This window comes from Mesoplodon bidens (genome assembly GCF_964165515.1).
Source record: "Mesoplodon bidens genome assembly, chromosome: 1".
NCBI lineage: Eukaryota > Metazoa > Chordata > Mammalia > Artiodactyla > Ziphiidae > Mesoplodon > Mesoplodon bidens.
In genome coordinates, this window is record NC_138176.1 from 93,075,199 (window position 1) to 93,094,271 (window position 19,073).

Below are 19,073 nucleotides of genomic sequence, written 5' to 3' on the forward strand. Positions count from 1 at the left end.
ACGAGCAGTTACTGGCTCTGGGAGCGCGAGCCTACCTGACTCTGCTAGAGGCGCTACAGCTTCGCGTTGCGGCGTTTGTGCCGCAGCCCGCGCCAAGTGAGGGCTCCCGGCCCCCGGCTGCGGCGACCGGCGCGTGTTGGCAGGCTCGGTGCTCGCGCCGCTGCGGGCCGGCGGGCGGCTAGCGCGCCGTTCGACGCCGGGAGCTCCGCGGCCTGAGCCGACGCGGGCGGCCGGGCTCTCCTGTTCTCTTCCCCAGGCCGGAGCCAGTCAGTGTCCCGGCGGAGAGACGGGCAGCCGGGCTCCCTGGCCCCGGGCCGCCCCCGGCTGGGGCGGCTGGGGCAGGGGGACGATGTCTGCTCGCGTCCGGGTGCCCGCCGCTCACCCTCGGGAGGAGCGGCCCGCGGTACCAGCTGAGAGGGCGTCGCTGTCGGCCGCGGCGAGCCGGCAAGCCGGGAAGCTGCCCCCGCCCGAACGGGAGGGCAAGGAGGCGGCGAGGGAGGAGAGAAACGCGCTCGCTTCCAGCACGGGGGCGCGGGGAGAGCCTTTGCCGGCGCCCGTGCTGGGACACAGCGTGCCTCAGGCGGCCGTGCCCGTGAAGCCCCTGGCGCTGCACCTGGCGCACAAGGCGCGCGGGCCGGGGGTGCCCTTCGGCTGGGAGCCGCCGCCACCGCTGCCGCGGGACCCGCCGGCCGAGGACGCCCGGGAGGACGAGGCGGCGGCGGCAGGCTCTGAGGAGAAGCTGCCGCCGCCGCCGCCGCCGCCGCTGCCGCGGAAGGAGAATCCCTGGACCAAAAAGCCTCCCCAGCACCTGTCCCCCGCCGGGACGGGGCCGCCGCCGCTGCCCCCACTGGAAGCCCTGGAGGCAGGTCTGTGGCTCCTCTGCGGTGGGCACCGGGAGGGTGTGTGCAGGGGCGACTCGCGTGGCGGCAGAGGCTGGCGGGGGGCTGGGGGAGGGGCAGGCCTCCGTTCCCTGTCAGTCTGAGGTGTTTCGTTCCAAGGTGTCATTCACTCTGCCTGTTTACATAAATGGACATCTGGGAAGGGAGCAGCAGGAAGAGGTGGGACCTCGGGTTCTCCTTGGCTGGTGGGACACGGCGGGGGTCACGGAGCTGAGCCGCTCGGCGGGCACAGCCTCAGTTATGTCTTACCCCACGTGTTAGTGACATGGGACAGCTGACTTTAGGTAGGTGTTGCAGTTCGTCCTATAGAAAAGTTTCTGTAGACTTTTTAAAAAGAGGTGAAGCCAGTCGGAGCAAGGGTGTTTATATGTTAAGTGGAAGGGCAGTTATGAATTTTTTATTGTGAAATAATTGGTAAGCTGAAAATTTCAGTGTCTTTAAAACCGTGCTAAGTAGTCATATTTAAAATGAGATGCTATACTGTAGTTGCTACTCAAAAGCTTTGAGTTTACGACTGTGGTGGAAACTGGTTGAAATGAAATAGGATAGTTGACGAGAGAGTGAATTGCTCATTAGTTGAACAGTAGTCTTCTGACATTCAGTTAGCTCACCTCTCTAGGGGAGGTAAGATTATGCCACTGCATTTGAATGCTGACCTATGCAGTATGGCCCTTGGTGCTTTATTTTGGTTATAGCAACTGCAGGTTTTTTTTTTTTTTTTTAGTTTAAGTGGAAATACGAAATAAACCGAAGACAGAAACCAGTATCTCCTAGTTTTGCTTTCTAATTAAGTTGTAGTAAATTAATTGAACTTTTCATATAGAAATTACAGCTGTTTACGTACACGTCTTCACTCTTCTTAAAAATTAAAGGTTAACAGTGGAACAGGGAAAATTCAAGCATGTTTACAGGGTTGTGAGGCTCAAAAGAGATAAAGGAAATGGTTAAATATAAGGTGATTGTTATAGACACACATATTGCAGGTATAGAGGTATAGTAACATTTCTTCCAAGGAACTCCAACAGAGTGAGATAAGTGGTAATTGATTTGCACAGTAATACTCAAATCATTTTTTTAATGCTGTGGTACAGTATAACTTTATTTAAACAAAAGTTATTTTACAGCTGAGGTCTGATAAATGGTTTTTAAATCATTCTTGATAAATCTTAACACTTGCGGGAAAAGCTGCTTAAAATTTTGCTCTAAATTTGATACTGCCACCAGTCTCTCCTAGCTGCAAAGATCTATTTGTTTACTAGTATTAATAACTGAAGAGAACAAAAATCTTAAAGGAAAATCTCTATAAAATTTAGCAAGGAGGGCTTCCCTGGTGGCACAGTGGTTGAGAGTCCGCCTGCCGATGCAGGAGACACGGGTTCGTGCCCCGGTCCGGGAAGATCCCACATGCCGCGGAGCAGCTGGGCCTGTGAGCCATGGCCGCTGAGCCTGCGCGTCCGGAGCCTGTGCTCCGCAACGGGAGGGGCCACAACGGTGAGAGGCCCGCATACCGCAAAAAAAAAAAAAAAAAAAAAAAAAAAAAAAAAAAATTTAGCAAAGAGAAAGAAAACTCTAGTGAGTTTTCCTCCTACTTCTAGACATACACACATTATACATTATATTCAGTGATCTACAAAAAAAAAAACCCTGTTGGTTGTACAGTTAATTTGACAGGTTTTAAAACTTTCAAGATGAGACTCAGACATTTTAATTGGAAATGACCTTGTGAAAATATTTAACAGTTTAATACAATTAACCTACAGGTGCCTTCACTGGTGTCCTTAATCTTTGTTGGAGATTAAGAACCAGGTGATGCTTTATGTATGGTGTGGTTCATGAGGAATTTAATTTTGCTGATGTTTCTCTGTAGGCAACATTTCTGTTCTTGGAATCTATTCTGTGCCCTCAGGAATACGGTTCTTCATATGTGGAGTGCTAGAGTAACTTTATAGCCTCTCCGCAGTACTGACTCTATACTTCTACACAACTTCTATTAGTAATTGAATAACTTAGGTAACTTTGATAAGAGACTGTTGTGTAGAAATGCACAACTTGGGTTCTAGTCCAGATAGTGTTACTACCTAGCTAGTTGACTTTTGTGAAGATTTCTAGGCCTTGTAAATGAATGAAGTGAATATATTTTCTTTCATTTCTTAATACCAGATTGCCTTCTATAACCTGGGTCTGCCGGCTTCCTATTTTCCTAAGCAAATTTGCAACCTCAAGAATAATGAAATAGGAGCAGAGGACCTTTAGGGTCCAGAGACCAGAGTAGGTGCAAACTAAGGGAGTGTTAAATTAGTACAGTAATCTTATTAGTAGGAGGCCTATGTGATTTATCCTATAAACCAGGATATTCATGAGAGGGAAAGAGGATATTAATTATGCTGTAATAACAGAATTAAACTATGTTTGTCCTAACCAAACCTGGATTTACTGTCACTCACTCAATGAGGTACAGGAATTCCATCCATAAAATTTCGCCAGAAAGTTTATTACCAGAGGTAGAAACATAGGAAATGTAGGGAAGTATTTAATGACTTGTAATCATGAATTTTCTGTTAGAACCTGCAGTTGTAACTGGACTGCAGGTGAGGCATTCTTCAGACCTTGTGACACACTTTCCTCCACTTTTGGGATGATTCTGGCTTGTGTATTGCTGTTTCTGGTAATCCAGATAAGGCCCTCTTTTCAACCAAAGCCTGGCCCACAGGAGAGGCCTAGAATAGTGTCACTGCAGTTTTAAATTCCGGTCAGGAGACTGGAAAGAATTGTCCCCCAACCCTTGTTTAAAGTAGTTTTATTTATTTTGGAGACCTTTATGAAAATCACAGTATGGGATTTATGAATCACTTACCTGTACCCATGGTTACATTTTGCATATTAAAAATCAGCTTTCTAATACAATTTTAATTCTTTTACACACAAAAACAATGTATAAAAATATTGATTTTGGGAGTTCCCTGGTGGCTTAGTGGTTAGGATTTGGTGCTTTCACTTCAGAGGCCCAGGTTCAATCCCTGGTCAGGGAACCATCCCGCATGCCGCGAGTTGCAGCCAAAATACTAAAAATAAAAATTAAATTAAAATGATTTTTTTTCATCTTTTTCATCCTTAGTCTTCTTGACCCCATCAACCTTCTTTTCTCCAGGTGTGCTTCCCAGAAACCTCAAATAAGCTTACTGTACTCTAATAACATTTTAATTAAGTTATGTAAATGATACATAAATATGTTCTTGTAAAATAGGAACTTTTGATGTTCCCTTCAGAAAAAAGATAGTCATGTTACCAGTTTACTGAATATCCTTTCAGTCCTTTATGTGAAATTACTTGCAAATATAGTGTTTTGTGTATGTGTTTAGAATATTTTTAAAGTATTGGTAGATCTTTTATTTTTCTTCTTTACAACTAGTGAGTTTTTTATTCTTTAAATTTAGGTATAATTAACATTGGTTTCAGGTGTGCAACATAATGATTCGAGATTTGTATGTACATATTGCGAAATGATCACCATAAGTTTAGTTAACTACCATCTACATACTTAATCATAAAAAATTTTTTTTCTTGCGATGAAGTTGATCCTTTTTAATCTAAACTTTAAAAAATTGCTGAGAAGTGGTCCATAAATATAACTGATGTAGTTAATTTAGACATTTATGTATTGATCAACATCTTGGTTGTTACAAACATTTTTATGCATGCCTTCTATCCTAGAGAAAATACATATCTGATTTTCTCTAGGAGAGAAAAGTGGAATTGTTAGGTCACAGTGTATTTGTTGACAAGTTGCTCTCGAAAATGGCTACTAATTGATACTCCCACTTTCAGAGTACGAGAAGTAAGTAGGTTTTTTTACATGTTTTAAAAAAATTTTATTTATTCTTTATACAGCAGGTTTTTATTAGTTATCTGTTTTACACATGTTAGTGTGTATATATCAATCCTGATCTCCCAATTCATCCCCCCCACCCCCACCCCCTGCCACTTTCCCCCCTGGTGTCCATACGTTTGTTCTCTACATCTGTGTCTCTATTTCTGCCCTGCAAACCGGTTTGTCTGTACCATTCCTCTAGGTTCCACATATATGCGTTAATATACGATATTTGTTTTTCTGACTTATTTCACTCTGTATGACAGTCTCTAGATCCATTCACGTCTCTACAAATGACCCAATTTCGTTCCTTTTCATGGCTGAGTAATAATCCTTTGTATATATGTACCACATCTTCTATATCCATTCGTCTGTCAGTGGGTGTTTAGGTTGCTTCCATGACCTGGCTATTGTAAATAGTGCTGCAGTTAACATTGGGGTGCATGTGTGTTGTTGAATTACGGTTTCCTCTGGGTATATGCCAAGTTGAGGGATTGCTGGGTCATACGGTAGCTCTATTTTTAGTTTTTTAAGGAACCTCCATACTGTTCCCCATTGTGGCTGTATCAATTTACATTCCCACCAACAGTGCAAGAGTGTTCGCTTTTCTCCATACCCTCTCCAGCATTTGTTGTTTGTAGATTTTCTGATGATGCCCATTCTAACTGGAGTGAGGTGATACCTCATGGTAGTTTTGATTTGCATTTCTCTAATAATTAGTGATGTTGAGCAGCTCTTCATGTGCTTCTTGGCTATCGGTATGTCTTCTGTGGAGAAATGTCTATTTAGGTCTTCTGCCCGTTTTTGGATTGGGTTGTTTGTTTTTTTAATATTGAGCTGCATGAGCTGTTTATATATTTTGGAGATTAATCCTTTGTCTGTTTGTCTGTTGATTCGTTTGCAAATATTTTCTCCCATTCTGAGGGTTGTCTTTTCGTCTTGCTTGTAGTTTCCTTTGCTTTGCAAAAGCTTTTAAGTTTCATTATGTCCCATTTCTTTATTTTTGTTTTTATTTCCATTACTCTAGGAGGTGGGTCAAAAAAGATCTTGCTGTGATTTATGTCAAAGAGTGTGCTTCTTATGTTTTCCTATAAGAGTTTTATAGTGTCCAGTCTTACATTTAGGTCTCTAATCCCTTTTGAGTTTATTTTTGTTTATGGTGTTAAGAAGTGTTCTAATTTCATTCTTTTACATGTAGCTGTACAGTTTTCCCAGCACCACTTACTGAAGAGACTGTCTTTTCTCCATTGTATATGCTTGCCTCCTTTGTCATAGATTAGTTGACCATAGGTGTGTGGGTTTACCTCTGGGCTTTCTATCCTGTTCCATTGATCTATATTTCTGTTTTTGTGCCAGTACCATATTGTCTTGATTACTGTAGCTTTGTAGTACAGTCTGTAGTCAGGGAGTCTGATTCCTCCAGCTCTGTTTTTTTCCCTCAAGATTGCTTTGGCTATTTGGGGTCTTTTGTGTCTCCATACAAATTTTAAGGTTTTTTGTTCTAGTTCTGTAAAAAATGCCACTGGTAATTTGATAGGGATTGCATTGAATCTGTAGATTGCTTTGGGTAGTATAGTCATCTTCACAACATTGATTCTTCCAGTCCAAGGACCCAGTATATCTCTCCATTTGTTTGTGTCATCTTTGGTTTCTTTCATCAGTGTCTTATAGTTTTCTGAGTACAGGTCTTTTACCTCCTTAGGTAGGTTTATTCCTAGGTATTTTATTCTTTTTGTTACAGTGGTGACTGGGATTGTTTCCTTAATTTATCTTTCTGATCTTTCGTTGTTAGTGTATAGGAATGCAAGAGATTTCTGTGCATTAATTTTGTATCCTGCAACTTTACCAAATTCACTGATTAGCTCTAGTAGTTTTCTGGTGGCATCTTTAGCATTCTCTATGTATAGTATCATGTCATCTGCAAACAGTGACAGTTTTACTTCTTCTTTTCCAATTTCTATTGCTTTTGTTTCTTTTTCTCCTCTGATTGCCATGACTAGGACTTCCAAAAGTATGTTGAGTAAGAGTGGCAAGAGTGGACATCCTTGTCTTGTTCCTGATCTTAGAGGAAATGCTTTCAGTTTTTCACCATTGGGAATGATGTTTGCTGTCGTTTTGTCGTATATGGGCTTTTTTAAGTTGAGGTATTTTCCCTCTGTGCCCACTTCCTGGAGAGTTTTTTTCATAAATGGGTGTTGAATTTTGTCAAAAGCTTTTTCTGCATCTATTGAGATGATCATGTGGTTTTTCTTCTTCAAGTTGTTAATATAATGTATCACATTGATTGATTGGCGTATACTGTAGAATCCCTGCATCCCTGGGATAAATCCCACTTGCTCGTGGTGTATGATCCTTTTAATGTGTTGTTGGATTCTGTTTGCTAGTATTTTGTTGAGGATTTTTGCATCTATATTCATCAGTGATATTGGTTTGTAATTTTCTTTTTTTTTTGTAGTATCTTTGCCTGGTTTGGTATCAGGGTGATGGTGGCCACGTAGAATGAGTTTGGGAGTGTTCCTTCCTCTGCAATTTTTTGGAAGAGTTTGAGAAAGATGGGTGTTAGCTCTTCTCTAAATGTTTGATAGAATTCACTTGTGAAGCCATCTGGTCCTGGACTTTTGTTTATTGGAAGATTTTTAATCACAGTTTCAATTTCATTGCTTGTGATTAGTCTGTTCATATTTTCTATTTCTTCCTGGTTTGGTCTTGGAAGGTTATACCTTTCTAAGAATTTGTCCATTTCTTCCAGGTTGTCCATTTTATTGGCATAGAGTTGCTTGTAGTAGTCTCTTAGGATGCTTTGTATTTCTGCAATGTCTGTTGTAACTTCTCCTTTTTCATTTCTAATTTTATTGATTTGAGTCCTCTCTCTTTCTTGATGAGTCTGGCTAAAGGTTTATCAATTTTGTTTATCTTCTCAAAGAACCAGCTTTTAGTTTTATTGATCTTTGATATTGTTTCTATTTCATTTATTTCTGCTCTGATCTTTATGATTTCTTTCCTTCTACTAACTTTGGGTTTTGTTTGTTCTTCTTTCTCTAGTTCCTTTAGGTGTAAGGTTAGATTGTTTATTTGAGACTTTTCTTGTTTCTTAAGGTAGGCTTGTATTGCTGTAAACTTCCCTCTTAGAACTGCTTTTGCTGCATCCCATAGGTTTTGGATCGTCGTGTTTTCGTTGTCATTTGTCTCTAGGTTTTTTTTTTCCCCCTGCGGTACGCGGGCCTCTCACCGCTGTGGTGTCTCCCATCGTGGGGCACAGGCTCCGGACGCGCAGGCTCAGTGGCCATGGCTCACGGGCCCAGCCGCTCCGTGGCACGTGGGATCCTCCCGGACCGGGGCACGAACCTGTGTCCCCTGCATCGGCAGGCGGACTCTCAACCACTGCGCCACCAGGGAAGCCCTCTAGGTATTTTTTGATTTCCTTTTTGATTTCTTCAGTGATCTCTTGTTTATTTAGTAACGTACTATTTAGCCCCCATGTATTTGTGTTTTTTACGTTTTTTTCCCTGTAATTGATTTCTAATCTCCTAGCGCTGTGGTCGGAAAAGATGCTCCGTATGATTTCAGTTTTCTTAAGTTTACTGAGGCTTGATTTGTGACCCAGGATGTGTCCTCTCCTGGAGAATGTTGCATGTGCACTAGAGGTGAAAGTGTAATCAGCTGTTTTTTGGATGGAATGTCCTATAAATACCAATTAAATCTATCTGCTCTGTTGTGTCATTTAAAGCTTGTGTTTCCTTATTAATTTTCTGTCTGGGTGACCTGTCCATTGCTGTAAATGAAGTGTTAAAGTCCCCTGTTATTATTGTGTTACTGTTGATTTCCTCTTTTATGGCTGTTAACATTTGCCTTTTGTATTCAGGTGCTCCTATGTTGGGTGTATGTATATTTATAATTGTTACATTTTCTTGGATTGATCCCTTGATCATTATATAGTGTCCTTCCTTGTCTCTTGTAACATTCTTTATTTTAAAGTCTATTTTATCTGATACAAGTATTGCTACTCCCGCTTTCTTTTGATTTCCATTTGCATGGAATATCTTTTTCCATTTCTTCACTTTCAGTCTGTCTGTGTCCCTAGGTCTGAAGTGGGTCTCTTGTAGACAGAATATATATGGGTATTGTTTTTGTATCCATTCAGCAAGCCCGTGTCTTTTTGTTGGAACATTTAATCCATTCATGTTTAAGGTAATTATTGATATGTATTTTCCTATTACCATTTTCTTAATTGTTATGGGTTTGTTTTTGTAGGTCCTTTTCTTCTCTTCTGTTTCCCACTTAGAGAAGTGCCTTTTGCATTTGTTGTAGAGCTGGTGTGGTGGTGCTGAATTCTCTTAGCTTTTACTTGTCTGTAAAGCTTTTGATTTCTCCATCAAACCTAAATGAGATCGTTGCTGGGTAGAGTAATCTTGGTTGTAGGTTCTTCTCTTTCATCACTTTAAATATATCGTGCCACTCCCTTCTGGCTTGTAGAGTTTCTGCTGAGAAATCAGCTGTTAACCTAATGGGAGTTCCCTTGTATGTTATTTGTCATTTTTTCCTTGTTGCTTTCAATAATTTTTCTTTGTCTTTAATTTTTGTCAGTTTGATTACTATGTGTCTCGGTGTGTTTCTTCTTGGGTTTATCCTGCCTGGGACTCTCTGCGCTTCCTGTACTTGGGTGGCTGTTTCCTTTCCCATGTTAGGGAGTTTTTGACTCTAATCTCTTCACATATTTTCTCGGGTCCTATCTCTCTCTCTTTTCCTTCTGGGACCCCTGTAATGTGAATGTTGTTGCGTTTAATGTTGTCCCAAAGGTCTCAGGCTGTCTTCATTTCTTTTCATTCTTTTTTGTTTATTCTGTTCGTGGCAATGAATTCCACCATTCTGTCTTCCAGGTCACTTATCCATTCTTCTGCCTCAGTTATTCTGCTATTGATTCCTTCTAGTGTATTTTTCATTTCAATTATTGTATTGTTCATCTCTGCTGGTTTGTTCTTTAATTCTTCTAGGTCTTTGTTAAACATTTCTTGCATCTTCTCTGTCTTTGCTTCCATTCTTTTTCCGAGGTCCTGGATCATCTTTACTATCATTATTCTGAATCTTTTTTTCTGGAAGGTTACGTATCTCCACTTCATTTAGTTGTTTTTCTGGGGTTTTATCTTGTTCCTTCATCTGGTACAAAGTCCTCTGCCTTTTCATTTTGTCTATCTTTCTGTGAATGGTTTTCCTTCCACAGGCTGCAGAATTGTAGGTCTTCTTGCCTCTGCTCTCTGCCCCCTGGTGGATGAGGTTATCTCACTTTTTTTTACATTTTTTTAAGGCACTCATTTACTGTAGCAATATGCTATTTTATGACATTTTTCCCTTAAATGTAATAAAACATGTGATTCATAACTGTCAATGAGTTTTCTTAATTAAAGCTTTGCTAAAGATTATGGTCATGAGTAAAATCGCCCATCATACTGCAGTTTTTGTTTTCAGTATCCAAGCTCTTAAAATGAATTCCTCATCTATTAGGAATTGTTTCCTTATAGATTAAGATATTAGAATAATATTCAAAGAAGTTGTATAGTGGCTCACTAGTGATGTTTGAAAAATGGATATGTGAAGATCACACACTTGTTCATGTATGTTTATATATACTTGGAGCCACTGGTAGCTTATATTTCTTAGGTTTCATCTGCCTGAAAAAAATTTTTTTAATTAAAATTTCTTTATTTTTTAATTTTTAGGTTGGCTTTCTTTTTCAGTCTTAGGTTTTTTCTAATGATATGCTAGGAGGGCAGTTTCCTCCATTTTGGCTGGAACATGGGAAAATGAAAATATTGTTTTATTTTATTTTATTTTTTTATTTTTTTATTTTTTTTGCGGTACGCGGGCCTCTCACTGTTGTGGCCTCTCCCATTTCGGAGCATAGGCTCCAGATGTGCAGGCTCAGCGGCCATGGCTCACGGGCCCAGCCACTCCACGGCATGTGGGATCTTCCCAGACCGGGGCACGAACCCATGTCCCCTGCATCGGCGGGCAGACTCTCAACCACTGCGCCACCAGGGAAGCCCTTGTTTTCTTATTTTAAAACAAGTTTATTTTATTTTTGGCTGCGTTGGGTGTTCATTGCTGTGCACGGGCTTTATCCAGTTGCAGCAAGTGGGGGCTACTCTTCATTTCGGTGCGCAGGCTTCTTATTGTGGTAGCTTCTCTTGTTGTGGAGCATGGGCTCTTAGGCCTGTGGGCTTCAGTAGTTGTGGCTAGCAGGCTCTAGAGCCCAGGCTCAGTAGTTGCAGTGCATGGGCTTATTTGCTCTGCGGTCTGTGGGATATTCGCGGACTAGGGCTCGAACCCGTGTCCCCTGCACTGGCAGGTGGATTCTTAACTACTGCACTACCAGGGAAGTCCTGAGGTCATTTATGTACATACAGTTATCCGTAAACCTACAGTGAACATTTTTTATTTTTTTTGGTGTGGGGGGGCGTGCCGCTCAGCCTGCAGTATCTTAGCTCCCCAACCAGGGATTGCACCTGTGCCTACTGCAGTGGAAGCATGGAGTCTTAACCACTGGACCTCCAGGGAAGTCCCTGCAGTGAACATCTCATACTGACATCATTGTACCTTGTCTTGATTACCAGATAATATCTCAGAAATGGAATTGTTTCATTAAAAAGTATATACATTTTATTTTATTTTATTTATTTTTAAAAATTGTATTGGGTTATTTTATTTACAGTGTGTGTTAGTTTCAGGTGTACAGCAGAGTGATTCAGTTATATATATACACATATATGCATTCTTTTTCAGATTATTTTCTCATATAGGTTATCACAGAAGATTGAGTAGAGTTCCCTGTACTATACAGTAGGTCCTTATTGGTTATCTATCTTATAAGAAAGTATATATATTATTATTATTATTATTATTATTATTATTATTATTATTATTATTATTATTATTATTATTTTGGCCATGCGGCTTGCAGGATTTTAGTTTCCTGACCAGGTAATGAACCTGGGCCCTTGGCAGTGGGAACATGGAGGCCTAACCACTGGACCGCCAGGAAATTCCCCCAAAATTATATACATTTTAAATGACAGATTACCTTTGAAAGGTTCTACTACTTAATACTCATTCCAACAGCATGAGAGAAATGTCCATTTATATAGGTGGGTCAATGCTTGGCATTCTCTGTTTTGTCAGAATGATAGGTGAAAACTGTTCTGTTTTACTTTACATTTCTTAGTACAATTAAGTTAACATTTCATATTTGGCCACTGGTATTTCATTTTTGAATCATCTCTTTATTTTTTACTCAGATTTATTTATTTTTTTAAAAAGCTCAGTGTCATTCTTTCAACAGAAAAGGAGTGGGTTGATGAGGTGGTCTAAGAGCAGCACAAAGGACTTCCTTATGTGGAACTTGGAATTAGACAAATGTGTTCACAGTTGGCATTGCACATCTGCATGTTCCCTTTCTCCCTCTGTTAGGGAGTCTGCCCTGTGAAGTTGACAGCATGAAGGAGCAGACCAGAATGCTTGCTTTTTGTGGACAGCTAGCTCCCAAAGAAAAGGGCGGAAAGGTGTTGGCTTTGCAAGTCATTTCTTTTCCTAAACTCATTAATCAGGAAATAAACTGTTTCTGTGGGAGGAATTGGGACTTGGGAACAGGAATGTTCCAAGAAAGTCTTCCTTTTAAAAAAGTAAATTAGGGGTTTCCCTGGTGGCACAGTGGTTAAGAATACGCCTGTCAATGCAGGGGACACGGGTTCAATCTCTGGTCCAGGAAGATCCCACATGCCGTGGAGCAACTAAGCCTGTGCGCCACAGTTACTGAGCCTGCTCGCCTAGAGCCCGTGCTCCACAACAAGGGAAGCCACTGCAATGAGAAGCCCACGCACCACAACAAAGAGTAACGCCCTCTCGCCACAACTAGAGGAAGCCCGCGTGCAGCAACAAAGACCCAATGCAGCCAAGAATAACTAAACAAACAAACAAATAAATAAATAAATAAATTCATTAAAAAAAAAAAGAAATCACTTTCCTGTCCCAGCGTATCCAACCACATTGGCCAGCATAATTTGTCAAATACCTTTTAATGAGAATAAATTACAGTATTGATTGTGTACTTAATGATACTCCATCGATAAAATGTCAGAATTATAGAGGCCACAGAGTTAAATGTGCACTTTTTCCCCATTGTATTTCCTGAGGAGGAGTTAAAGTTGAGAGAGTAAAATTTAAACAAAAATCCAAAATTTTTGAGTTCAAAAGAATTTATTGAAATCAAAATCTCTCTCCCTTTTGTTATTTTTTAAATTTGTTTAATATTTGTTTTTTTAAAGATTTTTTCTTTATGTGGGCCATTTTTAAAGTCTTTATTGAATTTGTTACAATATTGCTTCAGTTTTTATGTTTTGGTTTTTCAGCCAGGAGGCATGTGGAATCTTAGCTCCCTGACCAGGGATCGAACCCATGACCCCTGCATTGGAGGGCAGATTCTTAATCACTGGACCGCAAGGGAAGTCCCCTGACTTTAAAGCAATAGAAAGATTATTAACTCATGCTCAAATATTTTTTGGTTTGTAAATAACATTTAATATTGAAGTTAAAAAGTTTTATTTTTATGTGGTCAGAATAATTTTTTTAATTTCTGACCTTAATTTTGTGATTATTAATGTCTAATTCATTTGTAATAAAACTCGCTTGTGTGGCCTATCCCTAAATACTTTTCAGTACATCAGGTAGTTTGTATAAGGCTGTTTTGTAACCACCAGGCACTTAATTTACTTGACTTAGCAATGTTTTGGGACATGTTTTCTACTTTGTTGAGGGAAAGGTCTTTCAGATGTTCTACACTGTGTAACTTCCATACAATATACGTGGTATTTACAAAATATACCTCAGTCAAATTCTAATGTTCAAATATTGTTTTTGTTAAATTAGGTTTTTTCCTGCTTCCCTTTTTTCCCTATCTGTCCATATTTTTTTCTGTATCTCATTTTTGTTAGTGAAGTATTTATCCTTATGCACATTAACACATATGTATACACTTATATATGTGTCCCTAAAGTATAAAGAAGTATAAAGCAAATACCCATGTACTCACTATTCTGCTTTAGAAATAGAATTACTACAATATTCAAGATCCCTGTGTGCCCATCCCTGGTGATGTCTTCATCCTTCATCAATCTTCCTTTCATGAAATCTTATTTGAATGTTTCTGGGTTTTAACTCAAAGATTGCTTTATTTTAGTCTATGAATTGGTCATTGCCATGATTTATGGGATTCATGTTTTGCCGAATTACTGTGTTTTCTGTAGCTGCAGATCCCACGTTTATTCTGCTTTTTAATATTTAGGTCATGTTTAGCTAGATGATCATCATGGTAGATAATGAATCAAGATACAAGACACTGTAAAGCTTCATTACAATGAAGACTATATTTGTCAATCTTTGTGTTCTTATTCAAGAGGGACAAGTGATGATACCATGATAGTCTTGTACAAACTTTTACAGAGATCGCTTCTATTTTTTTATGGCTTGGATCTAGATGCAGCGTATTACAGTTGCCAAACTTTGTTTTCTGACAACAAATAGTTTGAAGTCTTCTGATTTATTTTCTGCATGCTCCTTGATGCATGTGAATGTATTTATATGTATATATAGTATATATAGAAAAATGTATTCCATTGGGAGTTGATTCACTAACTTTACTGTATTAAAACATGTTATATTGCTAATTTTTCCGTGTTACATTCTGTAAGTGAACGGATTGGTCTATCAGTTCAGTGTAAATAAACTTAATATTTTCTACTTCTTGATTTGAACACTGAAGACCACTTTGAATCTACATTTGAAATGTAGTTGATTTCTTGTTAGGAATTTGAGTCTCAGAACTTTGGATTTTGTTGAAAATAATTATTCCACTGACTTAACTGAAATTGGTTTAATTGTTATTTTGTTAAATATTTTGCATGATGTGGTTGTAAAAACAATTCTATGTTTTTTGTTTTGTTTTAGAGCCCAGTTCCCCCCAAATTATAAAAGCAGGAAAACTCAAGACAAAGAAATCCAACAAGGTATGTCATGACAAGAAATAGTTTTTAACTATTTTGAAAGGAACTCCTCTTAGATTATTGTGTATTTTTCTCTTCTAAGTCTATCATTGATAGTTAGTTTAAAGTTAATATACTAGAAAATTGTAGCCTTTATCCAAATCCCCATACGCCTCTGTTATCCTGTCTCTATCAGTTTAGTCAAGGTCATTATTCATGACACATGTTGGATCATAAGACATTACTCTTGCTGTGTTCTGTTGTTTGGAGAAGGTTTTGCATTATTTTTTCAAATGCCTGCATATAATTGAATGAGGGTGATTTTAAAAATTGCTTTCACTTTTAGAAAATATTTTTTTCTACTTAAAATTTCTAAATTGCAGACATAACACTTCTTTTATTTACCTCTTAGGCTAGTGATTTCAGCGATATGGTGAACTGGCCAACACCAAGTGAATTAGTGAACACTGAAGTGAGTATTGTTTTAAGACTTCTTTTTTTTAAAAAAAATAAAGGGAAGGTATTCTCATTTTAACATGCTGAATTTATTTTACTTCAAATTTAGAGAATTGCATTAATAAAATACCCATTTTTCAGATACCTTGATTTCATTCATCACATTGCCTTCATCTGGTTGTATTCTCAGGACCATACATTTGGAAAGGATGGGGTACCATGCTGTCAGCTTCACGTAATGCCTACAGTAGATTACTTTTTAATGTGTCTAAGTGAAGCCCATTTTGTGTTTCAGAATGTATTCTATATATGTTTTCTTTGAGTTACAGTCTTTTCAATGTGTGAAGTCCTAACTCTATATATACACATGCATATATATGCATATATATCATATCAAGAGATGTTCAGTAAATGGATTTTTAATTTGTCTATGAAAGAAGTTCTAAAAGATGTTCTGGGATATTCTATCAAAAGTCTTTTTAGAGAAGTAGCATATATGGTATTTGGTTACATGGTTTCATTTGACACTGTACATCTTGCTATTTGTAATTTGTGCAGAATTATTGGTGTGTAGTTTAAACAACATATAAAGCAGCTTAGTTGTTGTATAAATGACATAATAAACTGCACATATATAAAGTGTACAGTTTGATATACTTTGACCTATGAAACCTTTGCCACAAACAAGATAATGAACTTAATTTGTAATTCTTCCTGTCACATTCCACCCCCTCACCCCATCATCCCAGACAACCACTGATAAGCTTTCTGTCACTTAGTTAATTTGCATTTTCTACAGTTTTTTTTAATTGGAATATAGTTGATTTACAATGCATTTTCTACAATTTTATGTAAGTGGAGTCATACAGGATGCATTCTTTTTTTTTCTGGCTTTCATTTAGCTTAATTATTTTGAGATTTATTTATGTTATACGTATTAGTAGTTCATTCCTTCTTATTTTCTGGGTAGTACTCCACTGTATGGATATAACGCTGTCCAGTCACCTATTGGTGGACATTTGTGTTGATTCCAGTTTTTGGCTATTAAGAATAAAGCTGCTATATCAGGACTTCCCTGGTGGCACAGTGGTTAAAGAATCCGCCTGCCAACGCAGGGGACAAGGGCTCGAGCCCTGGTCCGGGAAGATCCCACATGCTGTGGAGCAACTAAGCCCGTGCGCCACAACAACTGAGCCTGCGCTCTAGAGCCCGCGTGCCACAACTACTGAAGCCCGCACGCCTAGAGCCCATGCTCCACAGCAAGAGAAGCCACCGCAATGAGAAACCTGCGCGCCACAACAAAGAGTAGCCCCTGCTCGCCACAACTAGAGAAAGCCCGCGTGAAGCAACGAAGATACAACGCAGTCAAAAATAAATAAATTTATATAAAAAAAATAAATAAAGCTGCTATATAAACATTTGTGTACAAAAATTTGCATGGAATAATGCTTTTGTTTTTCTTGGGAGTAGAATGGTTGGATTTTATGGTAGCTATTTATTTAACTTTTAAAACTACCAAACTTTTTATTCCACCAGCAGTGTATGAGAATTCTAGTTATTCTGTAGCCTCACTAATACTCAGTGTGGTCAGCCTTTTAATTTTAGTCAGTCTAGTAGGTGTATAGTGGTATCACACTATAGTTTTTAATTTGCATTTTTCTAATGATGTCAAGCACATTTTCATGTACATTTGTCATCAGTATATCTTTTTGATGAAGTGTCTGTTCAACTCTAGCCCACATTTCAATTGTTTTCTTGTTACTGCATTATAGAGTTCATTATATATTTTAGATACAAGTCCTTTTATCAAATACTTAGCAAATATTTTCTTCCAGTTTTTCAAATGACTTTTAACAGTGTCTTTTGTAAAGTCGTTTTTTATTTTTGATAAAAGTTGTCATTCTTTTTGCGATATTTAGGTAAGGTGTTACCACAGATTTTTGGATATGTTGGTGAAAATGTTCATGAAAATTATTTCATTCAGAAAACCTTTTTGCAGTGTCAGAGTGTCATCAGCCTAGGAAATAAGAAGCCACAAAACAGAAAAGAAAGAGAAGACAAGGTTGAAAAGACAAGTAACAGTGAAAGCAAAGAAAGCCGGGAAACAAAATTAGATGGTCCTGGTGAAAATGTCAGTGAGGATGAGACTCAGTCAAGTAATCAACGAAAGAAAGGTTAGTTTGTTTATATCTTCATTTTGATTTTTAAGTTTTTGAAGAGAGTTGTAGTAATGAAGAATTGTATTTAATCAGTTGATTCCTGGTAGTCACCAGTTAGTAGTTTGGATTTCTTCAGGATACCATCTACAGTGGTAACTGATTTTGCTTTTGTAGCATTTCTGAACTATGAGACTTTCCTCTCTACGTTTGACTTGTATTTTATGTAAGAATGGATTTAAATTCCACCTATAGAGGTGGGTGTAGATATATTCTTGGAAAGTTGTATGATAACTATTGTTTTTTAAATCTGCATTGGAACGGCTCCCTTTTTTTCAGGAAATTTTGAGAAAATATTTTTCTGAGACAAAATTGAGAACAATCTTGGTCAACTCTTTTTCCTCATTGCATTCCCCCATTACGCTTTGAAGGAAAAAAATATTGTCTTTACATCCTTTTCCATATTCTTTTAGGAACTTCTCATGTGTCTAGGGACAGATTATGATTTAACTGGTAAAAGCATATTCTCATTCAGTGTTCTGAGTCTCAATAAAAGTGTCTTCAGGGGTTTTTAGGCAGAAAAGTTCTTTAAACTGTCCAAAGGTCAGTAGCTGAGGCAAAGTAAACTCTGGGGAGAGGGCCGGGGTTGCTATTGGAGACGTAGGAAAGGTCCATGTTATTCAGGGCTTTGGTAACTTGGAATTGGCATTTTAAGTGCTGTGGGAAGCCATTGAAGCATTTTAATTCTTGGAGGTGATGGGGCATGGGAGGGGACATTTCATGATGAAGTAGTTGCCAGCCAACTTCTTTAATAATGGAACTAACAGCCTACTGTATACTGAGCACTTACTTGAATTTTTGTTTTTTGGTGACTGTTATCCTTAGCTGCAGGGTAATCATGAGGCTCACTCCATATAGTATGCCAAGGGTAATTGCTCAGAAGTGGTGGCAGTAGGACAACCATGTGGTTGTTACAAAAAATTTCCCCATTTCTTGAATGCTTAATCACTTAACCTTTTTCATGCTCCTTTGATACATAAGTAGTCTTTTTGACTGTCTAGAAGTCATACAGGTAACAAGACCTATCCTGCTCTAAAATTTGTCTTCCTTGTTAGTTGCTTCAATTAAAACTGATTAGCCAACACTAAAATGTGGGTGTTTTAGTTAAAGTAATTTTATATAATTGGGTCATGTATTGACTCTCCTTAGAGCACACATGTTTATCTTTAAGTGCTTATTTATGCCCAAAGAATCTCATTGATAGAATTTACAGTATAGACTTTAAGGAGTTTTTAGATTCTTTATTATTCTCTTTTCCTTATCTGTCTGTAGTTTGCAGTATTAGTAGGAAATTAGTACACTAATATTCCCTTAATTACTTTGATAGTTTTTCCTTTGCCCATGAGTCTTTTTGTTTTAGTTGACATATATAGTGGGCAGAAGACTGAACATTTTGAAACCTTAACTATGGAATTCATGAAGAGGTAACCTTCAGAATTTCACTATACTAAATATAACAATTAATTACACTATCATTTAGTCAACAAGAAGCTTTAAATTGCTTGTATCTCTTAAGTTAGGAAAATGTGTAGTAGCTATACAAAGGTTTATCAAATGCAGTTAGACAGATTTTATACTTAATTTTTAAAAAGCTCTTTCATTAGTA

At 38.5% G+C, this 19,073-nt stretch overlaps 1 protein-coding gene across 1 annotated transcript in view; it reads left to right on the forward strand.

Moving 5' to 3' along the window:
* The first annotated feature begins 256 nt into the window (after nucleotides 1–256).
* The window catches only part of LARP1B (La ribonucleoprotein 1B), a 147,476-nt gene continuing 128,659 nt past the window's right edge, over nucleotides 257–19,073 (forward strand). Inside the window, 4 exon segments of the mRNA XM_081232330.1 lie at nucleotides 257–866; nucleotides 14,761–14,819; nucleotides 15,208–15,267; nucleotides 17,251–17,425. Of these exon segments, the coding sequence (XP_081088456.1) occupies nucleotides 350–866; nucleotides 14,761–14,819; nucleotides 15,208–15,267; nucleotides 17,251–17,425 (811 nt within the window). The 5' untranslated portion in view covers nucleotides 257–349.